The 27,535-nt window shown below is 46.2% G+C and overlaps 1 protein-coding gene across 1 annotated transcript; it reads right to left on the bottom strand.

Annotated features, from left to right (window-relative positions):
• Positions 1–27,421, bottom strand: BLTP3A (bridge-like lipid transfer protein family member 3A). The gene is made up of 21 exons (XM_065698228.1): positions 27,329–27,421; positions 21,077–21,239; positions 19,114–19,152; positions 18,557–18,648; positions 18,163–18,352; positions 17,583–17,723; positions 17,131–17,301; positions 15,545–15,722; positions 13,928–14,014; positions 12,941–13,105; positions 12,305–12,447; positions 11,826–11,967; positions 11,114–11,307; positions 8,896–10,436; positions 8,464–8,660; positions 7,780–7,931; positions 7,524–7,671; positions 6,730–7,001; positions 5,793–5,901; positions 5,144–5,259; positions 1–3,751 (listed from the first exon to the last, which is right to left on the bottom strand). The coding sequence occupies exons 1-21, from the start codon at positions 27,370–27,372 to the stop codon at positions 3,626–3,628; spliced, it is 4,410 nt and encodes a 1,469-aa protein (XP_065554300.1). The 5' UTR covers positions 27,373–27,421; the 3' UTR covers positions 1–3,625.
• Positions 27,422–27,535: the final 114 nt, after the last annotated feature.

The raw sequence follows: 27,535 nt of genomic DNA, 5'->3' as shown, positions 1-27,535 counted from the left end.
TTGAAGGAGATTAACAACTTTAATTTCCTTTCATGGTTCATAGAACCAATAAATGCATGAGTGGAAATACACCGCAACAGAGTTCCAATACTGCCTAAAACTCAAATTCAGGTTCAGACTTGCACATTACCCAGCTCTACACACAGCAGTCCCCTGTGAGCACACTGCTTCTACCTACACTGTGAGAGATGCTAAGGCCACGTGCTCTTCTTAGGGTAACTGTGGTGTAGTTACACAAAGGATTAAGTTAGCTCTCATAGTAACATACAAAGAGCCCTTAAAGAAAGGGCTCTAACAAAGTAAACTTTGCTAATCACCATCAGTGGAGACAGAGGAGCTTTTGTCCTCCCATGTGTCTGCCCTGTGGAGAGGATGTGGATTTTCTTTTACAGTACTTGTCACTGGTACTTCAAGCCAAAGCAATGGGAGTGCTTCACCCCTAGACAAACCCAGCTGCCTGAAGTTACTGGAGCAAGAAATCTGCTGTACGTAACTTGGCCCCAGCTCTGCTCAGTCTGCACACGTGGAAGGGAGCGGGGAGGAGCTCTGCGGCACTGCCTGTAGGCACCACGTTTGAGTAAACCCTTTGCAAGGGCTGTCGTTGCCAAGCTGGCAGGAGGTGAGGGCAGGCACCTCCTCAGACAAAAAGGCAGGAAAATGTGAAAGAGAAGGAAAGAAACCTCCCATTTTCAAGCAATTATTGATTAAATCGTAACAACACCATCGCATTCCACCTAAAGCATTCTTGTATTTTTTGCTTCACACAAGAAGAGGGAGCAAGCACAAAGGTTTGACTAAACAAAGCTCAGCTTTTGCCCAGCTGAGCTTTGTGCAGTTCGTAATGGTACTTACAGTGAGCTGTTTGCATATAGGTTGGTTTGTCTCAAGTCTAGATACACAGATGCTTTGTTATCTCCCTTCCATCTTGCCATGAGAAGTGCTCATAGCAACAGTCTTACTCACTACAGAAGGTAACTCGCATTTCATGTACGTCGGACGTATGAATGCCCACTGATGCTTATAAAGTTAAAGTGCATTTTCCTTTAGAGAACAGGTCTGACAGGCTGCTCAGTGCCTCTTCAATCACGGGCAGCACAACTCTACCCTACTGAAAGCTGTGCTGAGCAGGGGCTGGGTCACAGAGAAAGCAGCCAGGTTGTGTAACAGGAATGAGGAGTCATCCTCTCCGTGGAGGAGAAGCAAAGCAGCTGGCAGAAGGCGCAGCATCCAAACACCAGCTGGATGGGTGATGCCCATGCAGCTTCCTGCAGCTCCACTCCTGTGCCTCTGCCAAAGGCAAGTACTGCTCTCAATTCCTCTGTGGCTCCCTGCTCACAGAGGTTCCAGAAGGAAGGTCAGGGTCTCGCTGTCACATCTGGTTGTAGGCACTGGTCAGTCAGGTCTGGGCAGTCACAGGCCTGCCAAGGCTGTCTATTGAAACCTAGCATACAAGGAGGAACTCCAATACTGTCATTCAAAGCTACCTTCAGCCTAATGGAGTCAAACATGAAATTCAGAGGATGATCTCAAGAGCAACAATTCCTTTAATCACCATCCCTAATATACCCTCTTAAAAGTGAAAGCTAACAACCACAATGAATTCACTCTTGGCTCTCTGCAAACCACAGCCAGCAGCACCTCCACATCCAGCCCAGTGCTGCAAACACATCCCTTCCCCCTAGAGCTAAAGAAGAACTAAAATGATCTCAGGAGTGCCTGATAAGGGGAAGTGACCAACAATTCAAGCTGGGCAAAGAAACAGGTATGTAAGAGCACAGTAGGAAAACCAAAGTTGACTCCCAAGTTACTTGCTTGCTTTTGAATACTTTCCAGGTCTCAGCTCATCCTGGCATGGAAAACAGAAGCTTCTCCTTGCATAGTGAGTTGTATTACTTTAGCTAAACTGATTCTAGTGGAGCAATGAGGAAAACACAAAAATCCACTGGAGTAAGTTTTGGGGAGTTTTTTAGTTTTCAGCTAATAAGAACCCCCAAGGGTTACCTAACCTTTATAGTGCAGCTTCCATCTGATTAATAAAGGAGAATGGCACATAACCTGTCACCTTTCCTAGCACTCAGCACGTGGCCATCGCTACCTGTTCTTGCACACACTGGAAAGCCAATGCACCAGAAATGGTACATCTCCACAAACACAAAAGGCATGGGGGAAAACCCAAATCAAAGTCTGAAATAAGATAAAATCCAGACTCTGCACACAGGAAAGATGCTGCATGTGACAGGGGAGGGAATGGGTGTTTACCCCTAACAGAGAGTGGGCAGAAAGTTGCACTCTTCTTTATGGGAACAGAGCTCTCCTCCGGAACAGCCTCTCCCTCCACAGCTGCCCCTTACGCTGCTTTATCCTTCAGCACATCAACCATGTATTGCCTGAATTAGTAAAGCAAAGAAGCTACATTCCAGTTTGCCAAGAGTGGATTTGATCCTTAGTTTCAAATGACATTTCCTTTTTTCCTGTTTAAAATTAGAGTCTACTTTTGTATTTTACTCTTTTAGATGTAAAAAAAAATGTACATATTTCCCCCTTCCATGCTTGTAGAGGGTACTTCTTTATAAATCAAGTCACTCACTGACCCCAGACATCACTGTCTTCTGGGAAGAAGTGCTTGTGCTGACAGTACTGCTCTCCACTTCAATTCTGGCATAGAATGGTTTGAGGACAGTGTATACAAAATGTATAGGTCATTTTGTGACTCCAACCAACTTCCTTCACCCCTGGTTTCCTTTTGATAGTACAATTAAAGAAAGTTTAAACAGGGCTTTGGAATGAAATAAATTAATTCCTTTGTGTTTCTGCATAAATAAAAGCCAAACATCGCAGGATTAAGTGAGAATGAACTACACCAGATCTAATGTACTGCTGATTCTGTCTCGACACAACAAATTCCTGGTGGAAGAAGTCCCAAGGAATTTCTTTTCTAACCTGACCCTGCTCTTGAGGGAATAGTGACCTATAACCTCCTTCTTCCACAGGGGGAAATCCCTTCTGCATCTCCCACTGACCTCTATTTTTCATGTGACAGAACATGCTTTCACATAAGAGCTCCTAGCAACGTTTTCTGCTATTCTCTGTCACTCCTGGTGTGCTGAAGTAACCTTTTCTTTGCTCTTCCTCCTTTTTTTTTGTGTTCTTTGGTTTGCATGATCGGGCAAGAACACAACAAGGAAGGCTGAAAGAAGCAGAACCCCCAACAAGGACCATCTCTAGATGTTACAGTGAAAGCTGAAGGCTGAAAGCACACTGCCACTATCACCTGTGGATGAAGAGGCACGGGGTCCCCCCTTCAACTGAAGTTTATAGGCTTGACCTTTTGTTTGGGGGCTGACCATTGCCCTGCTTCAGTAACAGAGGTGGCACCACACTGTCAGGAGAGAGGAAAGTGGCTGCAAACAGGTAACTCCTCCTTGTTCCTTCCCTGTTGCTCAGCCAGACTTTCCTTCCTTTCTCCCTCTTTTGAGTTCATTTTGCAGTCCCAGCTGGTTTCCATTTGTTGGGGTGCTCAGTCTCCAGGAGGCTGACCTGTTCAGCAGCAGCATCATCAAACCAGTGCCTTAGTGCTGGTGGTGTCTCCGCTCCTCCTAAGCGGCTGCAGCCTGCACCTTCTCTGTCAAAGCTGGAAGAGGGGATTATATTTCCTAATCTCCTGCAGAAGGCGAGCCTTGTCCATGTTGGCTTCTGCAAGGGCTATTTTCATGGTCTGAAGCTCCCTTTGCAACTCTGGCACTTCCTTTAACTGCAAGAAACAGAGATTAAAAACAAACCAGGAGTCACCAGAGGTGATCACAGGGCAGATCTGCCTGCACCCACCTGCTCAAAGAGAAAACCAAAGCAGGAGCTTTTGAGGAGGATGACTCTATGTGACAACCACACAAATCTCATTGATAACATGACCCAGTTGGAGCTGCAGAAATACTTGCCAATACTGGTGCCTACTGACTTCCATACCTGTTGTTAGAGCCAGCTCAGGCTGCCAGTTATGGCTGTCTAATGACTGTGTTCTCCCAAGACTTCACATTTCTAGGTGTAGGAACAAGACTTGCAGAGGGCTGATTCTGGCTGAAGATAACTATACAAAGAAAGCAGAGCTTGGGGAGTAAAGGCTCTGACCCGAATTCTTTTTTTCTAAGGGGTCCTGATACATCTCTAAAGAACTATTAAAATGAAGATGATAGCTGGAGCAAGCAGATGCCTCTTGGCATTCCTATTTCTTGTCTCCATGAACAGCATTAATTCTGCCCTTGAACACTGCCAGTGAGATCCCACTACAGTTTCAAGGCACAGGCCAGTTTTTAGCTTGGGCTCTCAGAAATACTTTTACCCAAGAATTTAGCCTTTGCATTTGTTCCTATTGAACTCAGTAACATAAGAAAATAAACTGAAGCTAAGCTATGGTGATGCTTATGTGGTCCAGCTCTGGTCAGGGCCCTCCTCCACAAAATGCTATGAACAGGAGGAAGAGAAAGTCTCTGCACTAAATAGAAAAGAGAAAGATGAGAAATGAAGTGTCACCAACTACTGAACAGAATCCCAAGTCCCGGCCCAGTCCTACATCAGCCACACTGCTCCCTTAATATGTATTTTCCATAGCAAGTGATCAATTTATCAGGTAAAACTGGCATCAAACAGGGAGTTTAGATGAAAGCTATGTGCTTAAAAATAGACCAGTCATCTGAATTCCAGATACAGGGATCAAAATGGAAGGAAGGTTCAAACCAAACAGCAGAATCTTTAAAAAGCAACTGGGAACTCCCTGGTTGTAAGACTTACTCTGCTCTGACAGAACACGTCCTTCTTATGGGTACCTCCCAGTTCCTGTTTTTCTAACAAGGAACTGGACACAGTGGGAAAAGATGGAGTCAGTCAGGAAAAAAAAAATCCCCAAACCATCAGAAAAACACAACAAACCATCAGATTTCTGGAAAGGAACAAGAGGCTGTGCTGGGCAAGGTACCCTTACTTCTCAGAATGCCTGTAAAAGGAGGTACAGGCCTGCTTTTGTGTGCACTCCCCATCTGCAACACCACACCCACAAGTAACTGCAAACACATGAAGACAAACACCTTCATTTTCCAGCCTCCTGTCAGCAACCTGGTTGTCCAGAGGGCAACAGGCAGCAGTGACTCACCTGCAGTCCATGTGCTGCTGGTGCTGGGGCTGCCTCAATGCACTCTGCCAGGGCTTTCTGTTCCTGAAGAACTGACACAGGTTTTTCCTGTTCTGGTGAGTCCTCCCGTTGCAGAGCTGGAAAGAAGCATAGAAAACATTCACATGTGGACATTTATAAGCTGGTTTCTCAGGGCAAAAAGATAACTGGTACTGTTTTTTTCCCCCTCTTTTTAAATAGCAGCCAGGGGAGTTGTGTGGTATGTTAGAATCTCATTCTCATTTGAAAATGGAGAAACTAAAGCAGGGGAAGAAGCAGTAATCTGTCCTGACTGTGTTAGCTCAAGGAAACATCAGGCATGAATTCAGACTGCCAGTACCGTGGTTTAGGTATTAACCTGTTCTTCCTCTGGTATCAAACTCACTGTGCAAACAAAACCACAAAAGCAGCAAGACGTGCATCAATCCAGAGATCTACACAGCAGAGCAGCCAAGGGACCTGGCTGTTTGCACTGAACATGGAAGATTTATTTGCCCATTCTGTTCCAGTTCAGTTCCAGTCTCCTCCAGCATCAGGCACAGCAGAGCACTTTACCTCCAGCATAGCCCAGTGTGGAGAGAATGGGGAGAATACAGGGGAGAATAAAACAAAGTTTCCCAATGTTGCTGACCTGTTACATAGAACACCCCATCATCTCTGCGCTTCACAACGATGTGATCCACTGCCAAGGTGACAGGGATAGGGCCAGGGGAGGTAGGATATACCTGGGGGTTGTCATCCTGGATAAAACAAAGCAGAGACGAGATTAATTGCTGTGACAGCGTTGGCAACTCTGCAAAGGATTCCCCTTGCCCCCAACCTTCTCAGGAGTAGCACTGCCAGAGCTCAGCCACTACATGGAAAAGCTTGGCTCTATATACAAGGCCACATGTGAGCCTTAACCTGTGTAGAAAGCAGTCCCACACATCAGAACCAGGTTGTGTCATATCCATAACAAAGGTTGAGGCCTATGGCTATCATCCTGGAGGCTGTTCTCACAGTTGCCATCCTACAAATTCCAATTCAAACACATAAGCCAACATTCCTTGGCCAAAAAGAAGCTAATATCCTTAAGTCTGGGGATCTTCCTGCTGCTGTGCAGCAGCAACACTGGTTCCTGCTTGACAGTGGAGCCAAAGCATTGGCTGCAAAAAGGTTTCATCAAGAACTTTTGTCAGTGCCTCCCTACTAAATATCAACTACCTTTTACATAACATTTTTCACCTGTAATTCTCTAAATCTTTACAGAAAAGGTAAAATGTTTCCCATTTCAGTCAAGCGCTTGGAGGAAGAGGCAGTTAATTCTTTGAGTCTGCAAGAGAAGGTCATTGACAAAGCTGGGGAGAGAATGTGAACGTCAGGCTTCCATTTCTCCACAACCTGATCACAACAGTTCTATTGTGTTGCTCGTTCATCCCTAAGGCAGTTTATAGAAGCAAAATAAAACAGTATGAGGGACACATAAACTCTATGTAGGACCCACAGCATCATCTCCCAGGCAGAATCTTGCAAGTGAGTTCTGCCCAGGTACCCCCTTAGGGGAGATCTCTGGTCCCTCGTACACCCACCTTCAATGTGATTTTGGCATCCACAACTTCTATCTCCATGGGGATCACCTCTGGAATTATTTCATCCTCAAGAAAGGGGCCAAGGTTGGTCAGGAAGGACATGAAGAGCTCCGCTGTGTAACTGCGGACCAGCATATGAAGGAAGCCGTTCTGAACAGCAAGAGGTGAACGCACAGCAGCATCAGGTCCTACTTCAAAACGTAAGCACACTTCTGGCTGGGTCTTACTAGCTTCACCTCCCAAAGGCTTCTCTATACCCGGATCTCCTAGAGCTATAGCAGAAAGATCTCATTGCAGAAGATATAAACTCAAAATAGGCATCTTGAAAAGCCCTTTACTGTCCAGGTGCAGAATGGAGTCAAGTTCACTGTCCTGGTTTTGGCTGGGATAAGACTTAATTTTCTTCCGAGGAAGAAGTACCCCAGCCCAGAAGCACTATTCTCAGGGCAGGAATAACTTCAGGGTTCCCACAGATAGATTTACTCACTCTTCTAATTCATTTCATACATCCTGGCAGAATTAAAAATATCCCACTCAATGATTACTAAGCACCACAGAGTTTGACTGTGGAAGCACTTTGAAAACGTCTTTCAGATACCAGATTTGAACCACTGATAGAAAAGATTCTTATCCTTCATATTCCCTCACACACAAGTCTTATTCAGTGCTAAATACATTAAACACTAACACTGAAGTACCAGATCAAATGGAATATTCCCCAAGGGTGGCCAATATAAATGCCAGTTATAAAAGTGCAGCTATAAAGCAGCAGAATCCAAGAGCAAGCGTCTTACCCAGATAGCCACGCAGATACTGCCACATTCCAACATTGTTCAATTGCTCTGGAACCACGTTCATTACTTGTAAAGCAACTGACAAATCATCACCTCGTGCCTCTATTCCACAGTTCACCTCATTCATCTTCAGCACAAGGACTGACACCTGAAACAGCAAGTGACAAGCTCACTTACTAGAGCAAACACCACTGCAGGGTTCATTTCCAGATTCACTTAGAGACAGTATTACAGTGAAAAGGAACAGAACTCTGACCAGCTGAAGGCTGGGGTCTCCACTCTGTGAAGTTGAGCTGTTTACTTCAGGAGACATTCCACCCTTGTCTTCTGTCATCAGGCTTGTTCTACTGCATGTGTCATTGTGGACCTGAGGAAGATGCCCTGAGGGAAGAGGGTCCAGGCTGGTTTCTGAAATGGAAGTAACAACAACTCGATTCTGGCTTTTTTTCAGGTTTTAAGTCCTGATCTCAGCATTTGCCCGAATCTCATGGCCTGAAAGCCTACACCATCCTCCATGGAACTCTCACTTCAGCTGTGTATTGCTTAAATTCATCTGAGGAGCTGGAGAAAGATGTTCACTGAAATACTCAGTGTACCTTATTTCCAACCAGCCCTTATTAAACCCTTCCTAAATGCTAGGTACCTTCCATCCACCTGCACACATTTGCAGCCCTTCCTCTAGTACGACCGAAGGCCTTAGAAACACCACTGTTATGTGCAGGGGGCACCCTCCCTACTCAGTTATACTCCTCATCTCAAAGAAAAGGCACGTATAAAAGCAAAAAGAACCATTATGGGTGAACAATTCTTGATCTTCAAAAGGAGGAGTGGTGTAAATGAATTCCACATGAACACAGCACCATTCGATTGCCCATGGCAAAAGACTGTTCACTGATGTGAAATAAGAGTAGGGGAAAGGATAACACCAAGCACTTGTTACCAGAGTCTGTGAGCATCACAAAGCCATCGCTGCCATCACTGTCCATGGACAGCCCATCCTCAGGGCCGCTCCCATCCACAGATGTGGTGTCAAAGGAATGCTGGGATGCTGTCCTCTTCATGGAGAAGAAACGTGTTCGGGTGCTGCCAGCCCCGCCTGGGGTCACTGCTACCTCTTCAGCTTTGGGCACAGGATCCCTACCAGGGAAAAAAAGAAGTGATAAAGACAGTCTTCAGATTACACAGATACTGGGCTGGGCTCTGAACACCTGCAAGCCAGACTATAGTGTACTTAGACCAGCTCCAAGAGATGAAGATCTAACCTATTTCTAATCCAAATGATATGGAAAGAAAGTGAGCAGTCAGCCTACATTTCCCCCCTTCCCTGCAGCCATACTGGTGCTGTTGGGAAGCACAGGAGGATAGCACTCACTTGGCTGGGGGGAGAGAGAGCATTTTCTGCATGGTGGAGGTCATCTTCTCCCGGCTCAGGCTCAGAGCATCTTTTGTTATAGACATGGCTTCTTTGGTGAGGTCCATAGTCGCATGCAGAGCTTCCTTCGTGGCATCCTTTGTGATATGCAGTGCACTAGACAACTCCACCTCTAAGTTCTTCAAAGGGATGAGTTCTGCCTGGCCACTGAGAGTGATATTTCCTCTCCCCAGCGACTGTGTGTCTGAGGTTGGGCTGGAAGGGAGAGCAGGAGGGCTCTGAGGATGGCTACTGGTCTCTGCTGGTCTTTCTGTAACCAAGGCTTCCACAGCTTCATGTGCTTCCTCTACCAAACCTTTCTCCTCTATGTTCTTACTGTTTGGAGCTGTACTCAGAGCTCCATCACTTGCAGATCTCGGGAGTCGCTCCAGCGACACACTGGTACCTGTATTTTCACTCCCACTGTCTTCTGGGACCTCCGCAGTACTGCATACTCCCTTCTCTGGCGTGGTCTCCGATTTCAGCTCCTTCTCTTCTGCTGCAAGCCCCTCCTTACTGTCTGAAGGAGAAAGCTCAGATTCGATCAGGCTTGTTGTGTCCGAGTCAAGGGATCTGGGTTCCAAGACAGACCCTGGTGCGGGGTTCATGACTAGGGCCACTTCAGCTGTGTGGAATGTAACTCCTACACAAGCAGAGATGGGATCTAAAGGAGACCCAGTCACTTCCTGGGTATCTCTGGCCAACTGCTCCTGTAGCTCTTGCAGAACTTCCTTCATCCTGAGTAGCACCAAGTATTGGTAGTGGTTGAGACGAACTTTGACATGAACAGATGAGGATACAAGCACATGGATATCAGCAGAGGCTTCCAGCTCTTTACTATCTACTCCATCATCAACTTCAAAGTTAGCTTCTCCCAAGACATCCATTGTCTCTGGGACCTTGTAGATGTTCTTCAGATCCTGGTCAGTCTTTGATCTTTGACAAACCCCGTGTTCTCGGGAAAGGTGCTCATCCTTTGAGTGATTGCTAAAGCTGGCAGAAGGCTTGATTTTCAACTCGGAGGCTGCCAATTCCTTTCGTTTAGATATCTGAGCTTGTCCCCATCTCTTGGGAAGGCAGGCCCAAATGGAAAGGGGAAAAGGGTCAACAAAGCTAAGGGCTCTCCCCTTGGAGCTTTCAGCCCCCTCAAAGTCCAGGGAAAGCTCAGTGAAATTCATAGACCACAGATCTTCAGAGGCTGAGGGCTTGCGTGGCAGCCGGGAAAAGCCAGGATGCTTGCGAGGCCTCTCATCCACCTCATATGCATGGCGCAAGAAAAGGGTGTGGAGGAGGCTGAAGTTGTCCTGACACCTTGGGAACTTGGTGTAGCTGGAGTGGAAGAATTCTGAACTGGCAAATTTACGGAAGAGGCTCTGGAGGTCCTGGCAGCTGCAGAAGGGAGCGTGGCGGGTGTTGGTGACCGTCATCTCTGACGCGCAAATGCAGAGTGCCTGAGGACGATCCTGATGGTCAGCAACTTTCCTCTCCACAGGGATGTTAAGCTGCGGTAAAGCAATGAGAAGTGGAATTATCGAAGGCTGATCCTGGCATTGACACAGAAGGTCAGCTGTGGAATACATGAACAACCGAGAAGTCTCAGACTAAAACAATCCCGAGTGCTGGACTAGAGTCTCAATTTATCTGAAAGTTAAATAACACTTACAAATCAGGGAAGAGAAATGAATCAGACACAAGGGAATTTAAACTGGTTTTTATTTTAGGTTCTTTTAACATCCACTGCTTATGCAGCAGCTCAACTTATAACATTTGCTTTGTTCCTTCTCTGCAAGGACTTACTATACCTTTAAGGCCTTTAGCCTCCTCTCCAAACTGCTAACAAGGGTGGTCAGTGACAACCAACACAGGACATGGGAACAGTACAAGGGTCAAAGTGGTTTCCAAAGGCCAGAAAACAACTTCTGACTACATTAATTTCTCCTTGAAACTGTTTTCATAAATACTGACTTGCTTGCCTATTCTGAACTAGAACTCAAGCGCCTGTTTTACTGTCCATAGATCAAAGCAAAACTAGCACAAGTGGTAAACAGGAGAAAGTTAGAGAAAGGCAGAGGTTTTGTTTTCTCATTCTGGACTCCAAATATGTCCTGGTCTCATGTTCCTTCCACAACAGGGAGAGAAAGAACACTGAAGACTGAGAAAGGAAGGAAATGACTGGTACCTTCAGGTGGAAGCCATCCAGTCGAACATCAACATGCTCATCACGCTTGCCTGAGTTCTCCAGCTTATAGATGGCTTTGAACTGCTCCAAGCTGCGATAAAGATCCAGACAGAAGAGGTTTATCCAGAGCATGCTTGCTGTATCCAGAGTAAGCATCAGGCCATTCAGCTGTACATACAGGTTTGGGCATGGAACTACAACGAAACAGAACCAACACACATTAATAGCAGCTGGAAAGGCACTTCAGGTGTTCTGCAGCTCAGTGTATAACCTGCACTGACAACACCAGTGCAAAGGGCTTCAACATCCACTGGAAAACAGATCTCCTGATGAAAAGGAGAAGCTGTGGTGCACCACAGAAATGAGGTGCTCCAGGTCTCACATCAAGCCAGCTGCAGAGTACCAAAGGTACAGTACCCAAAGTACCCTACACTCCTGCTCCACTGCTAATCAATAAGGCTGAACCCTGAGAGCTGGGCAGACAGCAGCTCCTTCAATATGTTCCTGAATAGGTTATTTTGCAAGCACTCCCCATTTCGCACGAGGCAAACTCCATTCCATGGGCAAACCCAGAAGAATAGAAAGGCAAACATCAGAAAAGCAAACAAAAATGAACACCCAGAGAATACGTAATAGGCTTAACACACCTGAAGATTCAATTCTTAATTCTGTAAGAAACTTATGAAAGAAGGTGCTAACCTTGGTGTATTACCTGGAAAGTCCTGATTGTCTGGGAAGTAATACTCTGTGAATTCAATGTGGATTGCAGAGACCTGATCAGGAAGCTTGAAGAATTTTCTGCTACACGAAAGCAAGGTGGAGGGTTTCTTACTTTGCTGACCAGCTGTAGAAACCTGAAAACACACACAATGGTATGCACTTGAGCAGAATTCCAGTTTGGCAAAACAAAATGCCCCGGTGGCCCTGCAGTCTCCTGTATTGAATGCATTTCATTTATACCTCAAACATACTTTTTGCATGGTTACGCAATTTCCTCTGAGCATGAAAATTATCAGTAGTTCATACTTGGTTTAAAGGTTTTATGTGCAACATAATAATGGCATTTGGGTTCTCTAGGCAGAGTTTTGATTGTCTTGGATGCCACAGGATTTGCATGATTTGAATCATATCGGATTACATTTCTCTTTTACAAGTGACATTAACATCTCCAGACACTGCTCAGATCCCTACCTGGTGAACATCCAGGTCATCCACTCGAACTACCACACAGCTGGATCGAAGACGGTTCCAGGGAGGGTGCCGGAGTCGTGGCAAGCTTGTGGGAGGCACACGGCCTTTCTCTGAAGGGCTTTTATGAGGACTCAGTGAAGGATCTGTAGGGATGGAGAAGCAGAATCAGCAGGGTTTTAGTCATCTTCTTCACAGCAAACTTCACCATCAATACCAATAAGTAGGTATTTACAGAGCAGATTTAACAGCTCCAAAACTAGAAACAGATGGACACAGCTACACAGGAAAACACACTCAGGACCTTTGAAGGAAGAACATTGTGAAAGATGAGTCTGCTTTATAGCAAGAGAATACATTCTTCAGACAAGCTTTAACTTACTCCTCACATATTTATTTATGGAGAAACTCAATAAAAATCTAAAGCCAGAAAAAGGGACCACTGCAGTCTGTCCATTCCTGCTGCAGTGTTATACCAGTATGGTAGCCACTGCCTCTTGCCATTATATTTAAGTTTTTTAGCATGCTGTGGATCTTGGCACCAAACCAGCCTGCTAACCTGGGGGCAGGCAACTAGAGATATTGCTGGATGGAGCAAAATTGTTACCATCTCCTGCTTTACTATGAGTTTACCATTACCTGGTTTCTTTTTGAAGGGCGAAAGTGGAGTCCTGGCAAATGCAGGGTCCATTTCTTCATAAAGCTTCTCAATCTTGCCTTGAAATTCACTGACCAACTTCTTTGCCCACTGCCCCCGTGTCTCCATTGCTTCACTGTACCTCACCCAGTGCTTGCAGGCATCTCCTGCACAAAAGCAAACATTCTGCCTTTAAAACTGAGGTTCCTGTACACACACATAACCCTCCTGGGCCCCTCAAATACAAGCAAATCTGTACAGCATTTGTCTTTATTGATATCAGACCTGGAATACACAATATGCAGCATTCTAAGTGCTTGTGAAACAAGCACAGGGTTTCACACAACAGAGCTGGTCCCACCAGCAAATGTTCCAAATCGAGTGTTAGGAAAAATGTCAAGGTTGCTTTTCCTTGATTCTTCAGTTAATCACAAAGAGATTTTCACCTGGGATACATCCCATAACCCTTCCAAATTCATCAGGTACACCTATGAACCGGATACAGAGCTTAAGCAACTGAAAAAGAATTCAAAGTTTCAAATGTATGTCCTCACAACAGACAGCAACTTATTCCTTTCTTTGTACTCTGGTCTCCCAGCAACTTGTCAGTCATCCACCAACAGGTAAATGAGGTTAACCTTGCCCATGAGGATTTAAGTCCCTTGTGCAGCCTTTCTTCCGGTCCTGCCTGAAGCCATACAGCTCCACTCTTCTTCAAATTCTTTTTGAGGCTGTTGCTTTTCTTCAAGCCTAAGCTTCTGTCTCTAAGTGATTCTGAAAGGCTCTTATCTTTTCCTCTTATCTATTTGCTTTTTAAGTAGTTTTCTAGCTATCGTGTTTGTAAAGAAACATCCCGAATTCGATACATCAATGTTAAAAAAGCCCAGGTCAGCATGGAAAATAAGCAAGCCTGAAGCCATGCAGCATCACTGTTCTTCAGATTCTTTTTCATCCCCCTCCTGAAGCTGGGAGGCTGCATACTCCCCTACCTGCCCTGTGGAAAGGGTAATAATCAAAAGCCATCCTCCTGAAGGTCAGCTGTATGGCACCCCCCAGCATCCCATGCTTCAGAGCACCTGTGGAAACACAGAGCAAAGGAAACCATGATCAGCTCTGCAATCCAAGTCCTGATTCAGGAGAATTCAAAACATCACTTTGATCACTACCAATGACTGTCACCATGGCCAGTGTTATGTGTATCAAAGGCTGCACCAAAATCTTGGCCTAGGCAGGGAAAAGGACGACTGCATCTGGAATATTGCGTCCAGTTCTGGGCCCCTCTGTTCAAGAAGGACAGGGAATTGCTTGAAGGAGTCCAGCGCAGAGCCACAAAGATGATTAAGGGAGTGGAACATCTCCCTTATGAGGAGAGGCTGAGGGAGCTGGGTCTCTTTAGCTTGCAAAAGAGGAGACTGAGGGGTGACCTCATCAATGTTTACAAATATGTGAAGGGTAGGTGTCAGGATGATGGAGCTAGGCTTTTTTCAGTGATATCCAGTGATAGGACAAGGGGCAATGGGTGTAAACTGGAACATAGGAAGTTCCACGTTAACATCAGGAAGAACTTCTTTACTGTAAGAGTGACAGAGCACTGGAACAGGTTGCCCAGGGGGGTTGTGGAGTCTCCTACACTGGAGATATTCAAGGCCCGCCTGGACAAGTTCCTGTGTGATGTACTGTAGGTTACCCTGCTCTTGCAGGGGGGTTGGACTAGATGATCTTTTTAGGTCCCTTCCAACCCTTGGGATTCTGTGATTCTGTGAATGTGACACGCCAAACAGTTTGTATGGTAAGAACCAGACCTAGAATCTCAAATACCAAAATGCAAGATCCCATTGTTTCCCAGGCCCCTATCAATTATACTTCCCACTACAACAACCAGCACTTGTGTTTACAACACATGCTGGTAGGGCCAGTGAAATGAAGACAGAAAAAGTAATCTAAGATGTTGACAACATCAGCTCAGGAGACAGTGGTACATAGACCAAAAATATCTGGAATAGTGATGGACATGGGTAGGAGAGTATTTTTTTTACTTTTTTAAAGGAAGATGCATAAAAGCAAAGAGTACAACTTGGAACAGAGATGGCTGTGCACAAAAAGGGGGGTACACTTGCCTCAAAAGAGAAAAAAGTACTTAAAAGTGCAGGGGAGAACTGGGAGCAAAACAAGCACTAGTTAGCAAAGGCTTGCTTGAAAAGAACATGGTTGGCAGGTCTGTCAAAGGTGACAAAGAATCCTTGTAGCTCTCCTACTGTGAATGTCCTGAATGTTGTCAAAACAAACGCTTTCTCACCAAGTGGAACAATCATCCTTTATTCCCACTGCTCAAACCAGATTGCTCCTAGAGCAGATCTTCTAACATTTTAACCATGTCAAACGGATGGATTTCCCCATGTTTGTCCAATGAATCCAAGAAAGATTTTCCAATATCTAGTTCAGACATACAGGACTGATCATCAGTCCCCCATCAGCCTGAACAACTGGCTATTGCCTCATTGGGAAACAGTAACATGGAAGATGCCTGGTTTTCAGAGGAAAATCCTCATTCGAGACACAAAATTGATGACCTCCTGCAGCATCCTCCTGATGCTGCCCTCAGTTACCTGACTCTCGAGTGTGGCTGTCATCACAGATGTGCAGATCCAAGCGTGAGATGAGGAGGTGATATGATGACTCTTTCATGTCATGCTTATCAAAATATTGACCAATGCTACTTGCATTCGGGCTGACTCCAAACGACTGAGACCAGGACTGCTGGGTACTTGGTGCAGGTGGTGTGATCTAGGAGGGAAAGACAAGCTTGGTAAGAGCTAATAGAGAAGAAAACAATACAGGGGAGAGGTTACAATGCAATTAAAAGCAACTCATGCAACCTTCCAGACTGCAAGGCATCTATTTCTAGAAAGTAGAGAAATCTGGATCCTTTCCTATGTTCTCCTGAGCAAAAATCTTTGTCTGTGATCATGTTTACCCTACACCAAGTACTTAACTTGAAATACACTTTAAGACTCATGGCCAAAAAAGGGCTAAGTATTCCTGCTAGGAATCCTGATAGGATGCTGCTTGCTATATTGTGTACCTGCACTTGGTGGCCATAGGTACGTAGTTACTGCATCCTGCGCCTGGGACGAAGTGAAACTCTTGAAACAATAAGGAATTTGTGGGCACAAATAAGATCTTGGTTGTGTTTGAAGGATCAAAGGAGAATACTCAGGATTAATGGCACCAAAAGGATAAGTTATTTGACAGGTTTTCTGCCCCAAGAGAGTGGTCAGTGGTGGAGTCAGTGTCCCTGGAAGTGTTCACAAACAGTGTAGATGAGACCCTCAGTGACATGGATTAGTGGTGGCCTTGGCAGTGCTGGGGAATGACTGGACTTGACGATCTTAAAGATATTTTCCAACCTGGTTCATTCTATGATTCTACATGCATATCCCTCCTTCCCCAGAGCTTCCACCACCAGCAGGGATATTCCTCTTCCCTCATCCTTGTCCTGGAAAACAACTTTTGTCCTCTGCCCATATGTATTTATTCTGCGAGTCCTCAATTACTCAGCACAGTATTTTGAAAGTGGTGAGGGGAGCTGAGGGCTCTGGCAGAAGCAGCTGTTCTGAGGGTCTCATCCACTGCAGAGCTACACTTGAACCAAAGAACAAGTGCAGAAATGCTCTCTCCAGGGTATTAGAAAGAAAAAAAGAAACCTTAATAACAACACTGAGATTAGATGCCAACATTTTCCCTTGAGCATCACAGCTCGTTGTGGTTTTATGTTATAATTTACTATCCCACTCCCTTTTCCCAGCCTATGCAGACTGTCATTCAGAGGCAGAAAATATTCTTTCTAGAATGTGTTTATTGCTTATTACCAGATCAAATCCTTGTGGGACCCCCTGAAACTTCCTATGGGCCAGCCAAATCCAGAAAGCCATGCAACTGAACACTACTTTTCCCCTGCCATTGGACAAAATCTAGCCCGTGACTATGTATGAACATTCTCTACTGCTTACTGGCAAGGAAACCAACTCCTTTAGTCGCTTTAATACCCTACAACAGCCCATGCTTTACATGATGCTGACTTGATACCAGGTAAGCCTACCAGTTCCCTAAGCAAGGACCAGGTATCACACAAACAGAAACTGTCTCTTTCCTTTTTCCTGGCAGACCAACATTCAAATCATGACTCCCTCACCTGTACAGACTCTGGTGCCAAGCTTTTCCTCTGCTGGGCAGACTTCTCCATAGCTTCACTCAGAGACTCAGCATATTTCATCATTGCTTTCAACTGAGAGTCTGTTAGCACCCAGAGCAGGTCGTCAAGGAGAAACATCAGCTTAGATGCCATCACATTGCAGTCTTTGGTCTGAAAAAGCAAAGATGAGTCAGGGACTTTAAGAACTGCACCCATATACACACATTCTCCATACTCACAGAAGCTGTAGGAAAATCCCTTAGGAAACAATCTGCTTTGACATTTGGTAAGAGCACAGCTGTCTCCAACAGAAAACAGAGAGCAATACAGCAGCTTGAGCTCAACACTTGCGAAGGAAAAGAATGGCCGCTGAGGAATGTGTGAGAAAATATGCATCATCACCACACAAGGCAGTGAGACTGTATCCTGGGAAGTATGGAAGAAACTCTTACCCTCCTCTTCAGAGAGATCTGGATCCTCCCCTGGTTGGTAATGAGTCTCAGAGGAGTAGTAACAGGATCCTGATCACCATTATCAGTGGCATCTGCTTCTATGCGAAGTGTCTGCCAGGTGAGCTCTTTGAATGTCAAAACCTACCCAGAAGGAGAAAAATAGGAAAATGCTGAAATTTTCAACAATTTCAAAGATTAAAATAAATGCTTGAAAGACCTGGAATGGAATAAGGCCACAGAAAATCATTCAAAACACTTTTCTTCTGCCACTCCAGTACAAAAGCAAAATCACATCCCAGGTAGCATCTAACTCCCTCTCTCGCACGGAGTTTAAAACCAGACTAACTACAAGGGCATTCAGAACTCCAGTTTCACTCTCTCAGTTTAGAGTAGCTCAGAGAAAGCTCTGAACACAAGTCAGCTCTCAGCCACCCTCTCCCAGCAAACAGCAGACTCACCAAAAGCTCCTTACCATCACTATATAAGAACTCAGAAACCAGCCCAATTACCCCAGAGGTCTGGAACATGAGTGCCACTCTTCTGTGCCCATTAGGACAGGCAACATCAGGTAACACTTTACCTCTCCCCTCTGTGGATCAGTAATGCGGGTGAGTCGCAAGTCACTCTGTTGCCAGTTTGGGTTGACACTGTAGCCTTGGAGCTGCCATAGCTCAAAAGAAGCATGAAAGGCCTTGGAATGAATCTTGATGGTGATGGAATTGACAACAATAAACATCCCCTCCACGACCTTTTCAGCAAAGCCATATTCACTGCAAAGAGAAGATCACTCAAAGTCATCACCTCTTACAACAAAAGACCCAGCAGGTGTAAGGCTACATACAGAGAGGCTCTGAGGTTTCTAAGCAATATTAGAGCCACTTAAACCTGACTGCAGAGGGGCCAGTGATTAACCATCAACAACACCCATACCCCAGTAACACATTACAATGAAAACATGGGGCTTAAGATCTGACCTTTGACCTGCAGCAAGAGCAATGGGAGACTGTCCATTGGGTGGCCGAGGCTCTTCACATGTTCGCATCTCCACCTCTACTTTATCCAGGTACTGCAAATACACAACAAGGGAGCAATAAATACAAGACCAGGACTCAAGCTCAGCCTGCCAGCCTTAGATCTGAGACTCTATGGCAGGAATAACCCCATCTCTGCAGCCTCTTGATTCTCCCAAGAGTCTTGCATGTTAAAGCTCTCATTACCTTTGGGTAATTGGAATCCCCATAAGGGGGGGCATAAAAACAACAGAAAGCAAGCACACAGTTCTCCTGGACTTCACCGAGAGCTCAGTCCAGCTCCATCCTGCAGTGAAATGTGGGTTTTGTGGGATTTCTCTTGTGGCAAAACAGGACTATTTTCAGTACTCCACTTCCCCTGTGTGCTAAGGGCCTCGAGGATTTAGGTAAAATGAAGATTTGAGCATGCACTTCATGGTTTCCTTTTGCAGAATTTTTCTTACTTTGGTGAGATCAAAAGGAGTGAGGAAAAAAGGGATGAACAAGAGAGGAAACATTACCAGGCAGATTGGATGTGTCTTCAGCTTTGTCCACTGGATCTGAAACAATAAAGCTGAGGTTACAGAAGTACTCTCTGCATTGGAAAGTTTGGGATACTGCAGGAAACCATCTGAGTCCAAAGTCGGAGCCCCACTTTTCTGAGAAATGACCACAGCAACAATCCATCATGTCTCACTGTATCCAGGCCAAACAGGCTCCCACAGACAAGTGAAAAGAAATTTCAGCCACCAGACTTATAAATCCAGCTTAGCTTTTGGATCTTATGTATCACAGAATCATAGAACAGTTTGGGTTGGAAACGACCTCAAGATCATCAGTTCCAATCCCCTGTCATGAGCAGGGACACCTTCCACTAGACCACGCTGCCCAAGGCTCTGTCCAACCAGCCTTGAGCACTGCCAGGGATGGAACATTTACCACTTCCCTGGGCAACCTGTTCCAGTGCCTCAGCACCCTCACAGTAAAGAACTTCTTCCTTATATCTAACCTGAATCACCCCTGTTTAAGTTTAAACTCATTACCCCTTGTCCTATCACTACAGTCCCTGAAGAGTCCTTCTCCAGCATCTTTGTAGGCCTCCTTCAGATACTGGAAGGCTACTATGAGGTCTCCACACAGCTTTACTTCTCCAGGCAAATCGTCACGGGTAACAGGTATTCTGCAGGTCAAATTCTGATTTTATTATGTTCCTTCCTGGAAAATGTTCTTGTCCTTAAAGTTCACAATTAATTCCTGCTGTTCCTGGCAGTCAGGTAACTCTTTTGAAGACTGCACAAACCAAAAAGATCCACTTTATTTTCTTACAGCAACACATACTTTGCAGTTGTTGTAGGAGGGAGAACAAATGCTCGTTACTAAATTAAGCACATCTGACTCTAAAAACAGAGCAGATCAGATGAGTGAGACAGGCTCATTTTTACTGTCACTTGGCAAAGCAGAATCATATCTCTTTTATAGCAAGTCTCTTCAATATATTAAAAACTTCTGCATTCATGTAATGCAACTACAGTTAGCACCAACTGAGATTAAACAATCTGGCATTTCCTATCAAAAAGGGAAGAAGAACCTATAGAAGAGTTAGTTCAGTGTGCAAAAGTGCAAGTGCATGCACAGTTAGTGATGATGCATGGAAATGGGTGCGAGTGGGCATAAAGGATGACTGACTGCAGAGTGCAGCTTTTCACATGCACTATTCAGGCATTTCTCACTAACTGCATTTTCAACAATTTAGCCTGAAGTTACATTTATTTTTACAGCATAATTAGGCTTTCAGAGAACTGCACTCCATTTCTCCCTGCTTCTTATTCCCGTTGAAGGTCTGTGTTACCTCTTTAGCATTAAAAGAAAACCAAGTCAGTGGGAATAAGGGAAGACACAGAAAACTCCTTTGCTATCAAAACAGCAGGGAAATGGGAGTGAATTACCAGAGAGATCTGTGAAATCTAAAGTGACACGGAGGTGATGAACAGAGAATGACTGTTCACTGTTTCTTCCAGTAACAGTACCATGAGGTTATCAACTAAAGCTAGCATATGAAGGTTTGGTACCAGCACAACCCAATGTAACTGAGCTGTGAAATTCTTTGCCATAGCACACTTTGGATACTAAATACGTGGGTCCAGAAAGCATCTGGGCTCATTCCTGGAAATTCATCAGTAGCTATTAAATAGAGACATTTCACTGCTGGGTTAACAAGTCACCTGAAGGTGAGGAAGAACCACAGCACACTCTCCCTGTGCTTCTTTCAACATCCTCTAGCATGTGCTGCCAGTCACCATCATTGGTGAAACCTCCTGTGTTAGTATTCAATCAGCAAATCTCACCCCTAAAGCACAGGGTTTGATCTGTGTGGATCAAATCACATCATGATTCTCCATCAGAAATTCCCAAGTGATAAACAGAAGTTGCACACAGAAGGCCTCAGCTGCGGTTGGGGATGCATGCGCAGCCTCCTCTGCTCACCCTGATAGATGCCTTGTTGCAGTACACCCGAGTGATGGCAAGCCAGGTGGGCAGCTCCAGCACATTCTGCAGCACCTCTTCATCCAGCTCCAGGTTGGTCAGCTGCCCTTGCCCTTTCAGTGTGCTCAGGTTGATTTTGTCTGGAGAGAGATTCTTAGTAAACCTACGAGAGAAGAAAGAAGAGACTCTAAAAAAACCCCCCAGCAAAGCTGCTAAGATTAGATTTTAAGGGAGCTATTTTAAGTGTAAGAAGCTGCTTGCTATTTTGTTAAACCATTTCTGACACTTCTAAACCCAGAGCATGTTGGCTCCTCCAGGAAAAAAAAACCCAACAATAAAAAAAATCTTTATGCTTTGGCATTTGAAGAACTTTTTTGTGAATTTGGTTTAGATCAAATTCAAGTTTGAGAAACTTGAAAATTCATTCTAAAGCACTGGGAACCAAGAAGCCAGCAATAGGACATAGGACAAAACCAAGAAAAACTGCAGCAGCTCAGCAATTTTACTTCCCCCAAAGTTCCATTCTCTGGATTCTTTTTGAAGCCTTCGACATAGAAAAGTAAAAATTCATTAATAAATTAACTTTTATGGCTGTCTCTTTAAACACCAGCCTCACATCCAGCCTGCTCTTTGGTCAGCTGGCCCAAGCACACGACTAACTCCTCTGACTAAGTCCTCTCCTTTTGGCAACCAGCACCCGCGGCTCTCTCTGGTTGCAACTCCTCCTCCCAAGGGCTTCTGCTGTTTCTACCTCCCTTGTACACAATGCAGTTTGGTATCTTCAGAAACCTTAGGTGCCCAAGGTTTAAATACAGTGGGTGAAACTGTTTCAGCTGGACTGCTCAAGATCCACATATTCTGGTGTAGATCTGAACACCTCTAATTTGTCCTGGTTTCAGCTGGTTTTTGTTTCCTAGTAGCCAGTGCAGTGCTGTGTTTTGGCTTTAGTCTGAGAACAATGCTGATAACACACTGATGGTTTAGTTGTTGCTTACCCCGATCAAGGACTTTTCACTCTCTCATGCTCTGCCAGTGAGGAAGGGCACAGGAGGGAGTAGAGACAGGACACCTGACCTGAACTAGCCAAAGGGATATTCCATACCACAGCACATCATGCTTGGGATAGAAACCTGGGGGGATTTGGACAGAAGAAACTGATCTCTTCTCAGGTCAGGCTGGGTAGTGGTCAGCGGGTGCTAAGCAATTGCATTATGCATCACTGCTTGTTAGAGTTTTGTTAGGTTTTCTCCCTCCTTTTCCCTTTTAATTTTATATTCTCTCCCCTTATTTCCCTTTTCATTATTAGTAGTAGTAGTATTCTATTGTACTTCAGTTATTAAACTGTTCTCATCTCTACCCACAGGTTTTACACCCTCCTGATTCTCCTCCTACCCAGTCCGGGGAGGGGGAAGGTTTTGGGGTGCGCAGGTGGCTGCCGGTGCTGAGTTACTGGCTGGGCTTAAACCATGACATTTGATTTAAACCACCATGGCCCTTAAGGGCCAGAAGAGCCAGTTCAGAGGGCAGCAGGCCTCAGAGGCTGTGTCTCAGCAATACTTCTCCAGGACAGCTGTCTCTATCAAACAACCCTTCTGCGCAGAAGGGGCTGTCACCAAGGTAGCGTGCAGTCTGCAGTCACAGGATTCAAAGTTGTAGATTTCCTGCCAAGCTATTAACCCACTACTGCAGCTAGGACTTATTCCACACATTCCTCCACTCTAATGCTAATTATAATGCTGTACTGTGGTCCAAAAAGGGGAAGAGAAAGAAAGAAGGGCGAGAGAAAGACCCTTTTGTCAACGTAAGCAGGATTAGGCTCACAGTCAGTCACATGCTGCCACTCTCTCTTTCCCCTGCACCAGCAGTGTGGGGACTTCTCTGTGAAAGGAACAAAGGGCATCTTGAACAAAGTCATTGCTAAAAGAGGGGAGGAGGAAACAGAGCAGCACGGCAGGGATGGCAGCTGATGTGGTCACCACAGGAACACGAGGTGCAGGTGCGGTGCAGAACTGGCTGAGGGGCCAGGGCAGCTGCTGGTCAGTCAACCCAGAGCTTCCTGGGGCAAAAAACTGCCTTTCCAGAGCAAATGCTTTGTCAGGAGAAGGTCTGGTGACTGATGAAGAGCCACTGAAGTCAACTCTATGCTACTGATGCACCAACTCATGGAAGAGGAGGGTGGCACAAACAGCTGTGAGGTTTTTACCTTGATCCCTGCCGCTATAGAGTCTTCTACTGCCACAGAAGCCTGTGTCAGACATTGCTTGTGTAATGCTGTCACCTCCCTCCGCTGAGCCAAAAGTACACACTGACAACTGATTAAAGACCAAGTTTATAACACACCTGTCAGCATCTCAGGCTGACACATTCACTTTAAACTTGTTACTCCCCTTAACCAGAGGCCCTCTTGTTTAAACACACCCAGGAAGGTGGCCAAGTCCAACACAGCTTCTGAGCATCCACACAAAGAAATAACGCCTTCCAAGTGTGCTACAGTAGCTGCTCTGCTGGTGGGGAGATGCAGGTGTATGCAGAGTGTCTGCAATACAGTGCTGTTGGGAGCACCCACAAATCTCAGGTACTGCTGAAAATTAGACCAAATACCTCCAGAGGCAATATATGAGCATCCTTGATCTTGCATTAGAGAACCAGGTCTGTTGAAAGCTGTGGTTATCATAAAATCATCATATAATCATGGCATGGTTTGGGTTAGGAAGGACTTTAAAGCTCCTCCAGCTCCAACCCCTGCCACGGGCAGGGACCCCTTCCACTGGAGCAGCTTGCTCCAAGCCCCTGTGTCCAACCTGGCCTTGAGCACTGCCAGGGATGGGGCAGCCACAGCTTCTCTGAGCACCCTGTGCCAGCGCCTCAGCACCCTCACAGGGAAGAGCTTCTGCCTAAGAGCTCAGCTCAGTCTCCCCTCTGGCAGGTTCAAGCCATTCCCCTTGGCCTGTCCTTACAGGCCCTTGTCCAAAGCCCCTCTCCAAGTTTCTTGTAGGTCCCCTTTAGGTATTGGAATCAAGCAGTCATGTCTACTTTGGGACTGGATACTAATAATAAAACAAACACAAGCTGAACAGGTAGGTAATAAAAAGCACTTGGCCCCATTAAGCACAAAGGCTGCTGTGGGCAGCGATCAGCTTACAGCTGGGGAGGAGGCTAAGACTCAGAGCAGCTTTCTCACACTTGTAAAGAAGGATCAAAACCCTGGTGTCTCAGATGCTCATCCCAAGCTAAGCATGCTTAGATGGGGAAGCTGCTTTCAGCTAGTAATGGAGAAGAAAAACCTAAGGACACATCTAAACCCAGGCAGCACTTTTGCTCAGAGCGTACCAAAAAGAACAGTAACACAGTGAAAGAGCACTAAAGCTGTGAAACAGGACGCTGGTGGGGAGTGGTGGTGCAGATGCACCAGTGGATAAGAGCCTCCCAATGAAATTCAATAAAAATAATTTTGGTAAGGATTTGCACTGCAGTGCTGAGAACTCAAACCCCAAAGCATTATATATAATAGGTTTGGGCAGTTTGGCTTGCCACAGTTTCCCTGTTTAGCCAAATGGGGATAAATACCACCTTTATAAGGTGAGATCAAGGATCTGCTACAGCTGAGCACTGTTAAAAAAGACACTAAAAGAGGCTACTTTCAAACAAAACCAAAAAGACATAAACGCACATCACTGGTTTTATTTTAAAGTGATAGAGGTACTTCCATGAATATTACAGGCTGCTAAACACACCCGAAGTACTGCTCTTGGACAGCATCGGAGGAGTTCAAACCACATCCAAGTTCAAACACAGCGCAAGCAGCTGCTGCTCCAGACAGCTCATAGGGAGAGCCTTTTGTCCCAGCTGGAACAGCTCAATCCTCAGTCACAAGCCCTCTTCCTGCAGAATGTGCCACCCCAGTACTGCAGCCATGTGTCAGTACAGGAGCAGCAAAAAGTGAAGCTACTTCATCTGTTTTCTTTTCTAAGCTAAATATAGGACAAAAGAGTGAAGAGCACAGATGGTGAAAGCACTGCAAGTTTTTAGGTTCTTCTGCTCTAGGAATTTAAGCTGCTAAAGCACAACACAGGCTACTGGCTACACAACACAGGCTAAACCTCTAAGAGACATTCATAACTCAGCTGTGTCACTGACAGCAAAACCCCGCTTTAAGATCACCACAAGTGACCACTGTCATGCAATTAGACATGGGATTCATTCAATCTTAGCACTTGGTGTGAAACAGCTTTCCTATTTCCCTGATCTTGTTCCCTGTAAATCTCCAGACAGAAAGGGAACAAAAGCACACCCCATGCAGAAATGACTTCAAATGAGGACACAAGAGGAACAAGGAATTGTTTCACGTGAAGACTGAACAGCAGAAAATAAAGGCTGTTTAATGATTCGGCAGCAGAATTCTTCCAGGCAAATAAGCAGAACGTAAAGAGCAACCCAAAGGGAGTGTGAAGCTGAGGTATTTTGAGGCAACAAAACCAGGATAGAAGAGCATCATCTGTTTTACACAACATTAAACTGAGTTCAAGATGCGTTCCTGCAAAACATCCACACCACTTATGAAAGGGGCAGGATCAGACCAACCACTCCAAACACCACAGTAAGTCCAACCAGCAGAAAAACAGGTAGAGCTGCAGAATTTTTCAGGACATCCTGTTCCCCTGGAACCCCACAAAGGAGACACAGGGAAATGCCAACAACGGGCCCAATTGGAGGGAAGAAGAGGGGGTGTTTTGATTGGGAACGCATTGCAACAGTACAAGGTTAACAGAGGCCAAAAACCAAAATGAAGTAAAAGCACCAGCAAGAAAAGTGTATTGCACTAAAGAAAATGATCCATATCCTAGGAGGAGTGGTACCAAGGAACAAAGCCCAGCTCTATTTCAGCCTCCATTTCTAACCGCTCTCATCTAGCTCTGCTTGTCTCCTGACAAGATGACTGAGTTCATAACCAGCACAACATGCTGATCTGAGGTGGAATGAGACAGAAAGCTTGGAGATCTATGGTATTAGAAATACATTTAAGTTAGCACAATGAGCAGGTCGAGCAGCAGCTCTATGGCACTCCATTCCAGTACAGTGCCTAACAAGCCGGAGTACTGAACAACCAGTGACTTAGAATTGCCAGAGACGGACACTTCATTAAGGGGACTGCTTGCTTGGAGTTTGCAGGGATTCTTCTGAGGTTCCACAAACCCTCAGGATCTATCAGAGAGCCAGGATTCACAGGCCTTACCTCCCTGCTCCAGCACTGACACCATGCAAGCCTGCACAAGTCACTTCAAACCCCTCACTTTGTGTCTGAGCTTCTTCCAGTAAAACTGGAAAGGACTCGATCACCTGCAGCTCCCAATGCACGGAGAAGAAAAGTACTGTGCAATGCTGTCCCTTCACTGTGCTCAGAGATACACCACCTCTCTCTTTCATGCTATTCTGATCCTCCAGCGATGCAGGGGGGAGGACGTGCCCGTGGCCACGAGATAACACAAGAGCCGTTAGATCTCATGCAGCTGTTTTCTATTCAATGGCAGGGAAACTGAGGCACCGCCATTCACTCAAGGTCAGCGGCAGAGCCACAGCTGAAGCTGCATTTACTGACTCACACATGAAACACCAGGTGATCTTCCTCAGAGCACCTCTTACTGCCTTTAATGAACCCCACTGGAAATGACAAAACACCAATGAAAATGACAACCAAGCGTGCCCCAGGTCTGTCAGGAACTGCAGCATTCCTCCTTGCCCTCCGCACCTTTTACTGGGCACTGTGTTCCTTTCCTCTCTCCAACTCGTATCCACACTGCCCAGCTGCCAGCCGAGCAGGCGCTGCTGCTGCTGGAAGCCGCCCAGGCCCACACCTATCCCGAAGGGTCACAGCCAATGCAGCCCTCAGACACTCGGCACCGAGGCAGAGCACTGAGCACCGGGAGCCGGACCGGGCTGGGCTGGGCACCTCCCGTACAACGGGGGCCTGAGGGGCCTGATCCTCGCAGGACGCAGCCCTGAGAGCCCGCCGGGCTCCACAGCCCCAGGCGCTCCGTCACCACCCCGGGTCCGGCAGCTCCGCAGCCCCCGGTCCTCAGTCACCCCTCCGGGCCCTCACGGCCCGCCGTGCCCTCGGTTCACCACCCCCGGAGCCCGGCAGCCGGGCCCTGCGGTCCCCACGCCCCACAGCAGCCCCTCAGAGCCGGGCCCTCACCCACACCGCTCCGCCTCACCGCAGCCCTGCCGGGGCTGGCGGCGGGGGGGGTACCTCACCGGGAGAGGTGCTTCAGGATCTGCTTCTTGATGATGGCGGCCATGCCGCGGGGTCAGGCCCGCTCGCCGCCGGACCCCATCGCGCCGCCGCCTCCCGCCGGCCCCCGCGCGCCGCCCCGCCGCGCCCCCTGGCGGCCACGCCGCACCCGGTACCGGTGCTCGGCAGCGTTAGTGCTCATCGTTAGGGCTTCACCCCGTTAACGCGGT

This window comes from Lathamus discolor, chromosome 19, assembly GCF_037157495.1.
Source record: "Lathamus discolor isolate bLatDis1 chromosome 19, bLatDis1.hap1, whole genome shotgun sequence".
Lineage (NCBI taxonomy): Eukaryota > Metazoa > Chordata > Aves > Psittaciformes > Psittacidae > Lathamus > Lathamus discolor.
This window is presented reverse-complemented; position numbering and strand designations above follow the sequence as displayed.

Excerpts from the sequence above, each read along its gene's own strand:
- BLTP3A (XM_065698228.1), bottom strand. The coding sequence starts at position 27,372 with ATGGCCGCCATCATCAAGAAGCAGATCCTGAAGCACCTCTCCCG. Across the intron at positions 17,302-17,582 it reads AGATCTCTCTGAAGAGGAGG|ACCAAAGACTGCAATGTGAT; the intron begins GTAAGAGTTTCT and ends TTGCTTTTTCAG. Across the intron at positions 5,902-6,729 it reads ATGCCAAAATCACATTGAAG|GATGACAACCCCCAGGTATA; the intron begins GTGGGTGTACGA and ends TGTTTTATCCAG.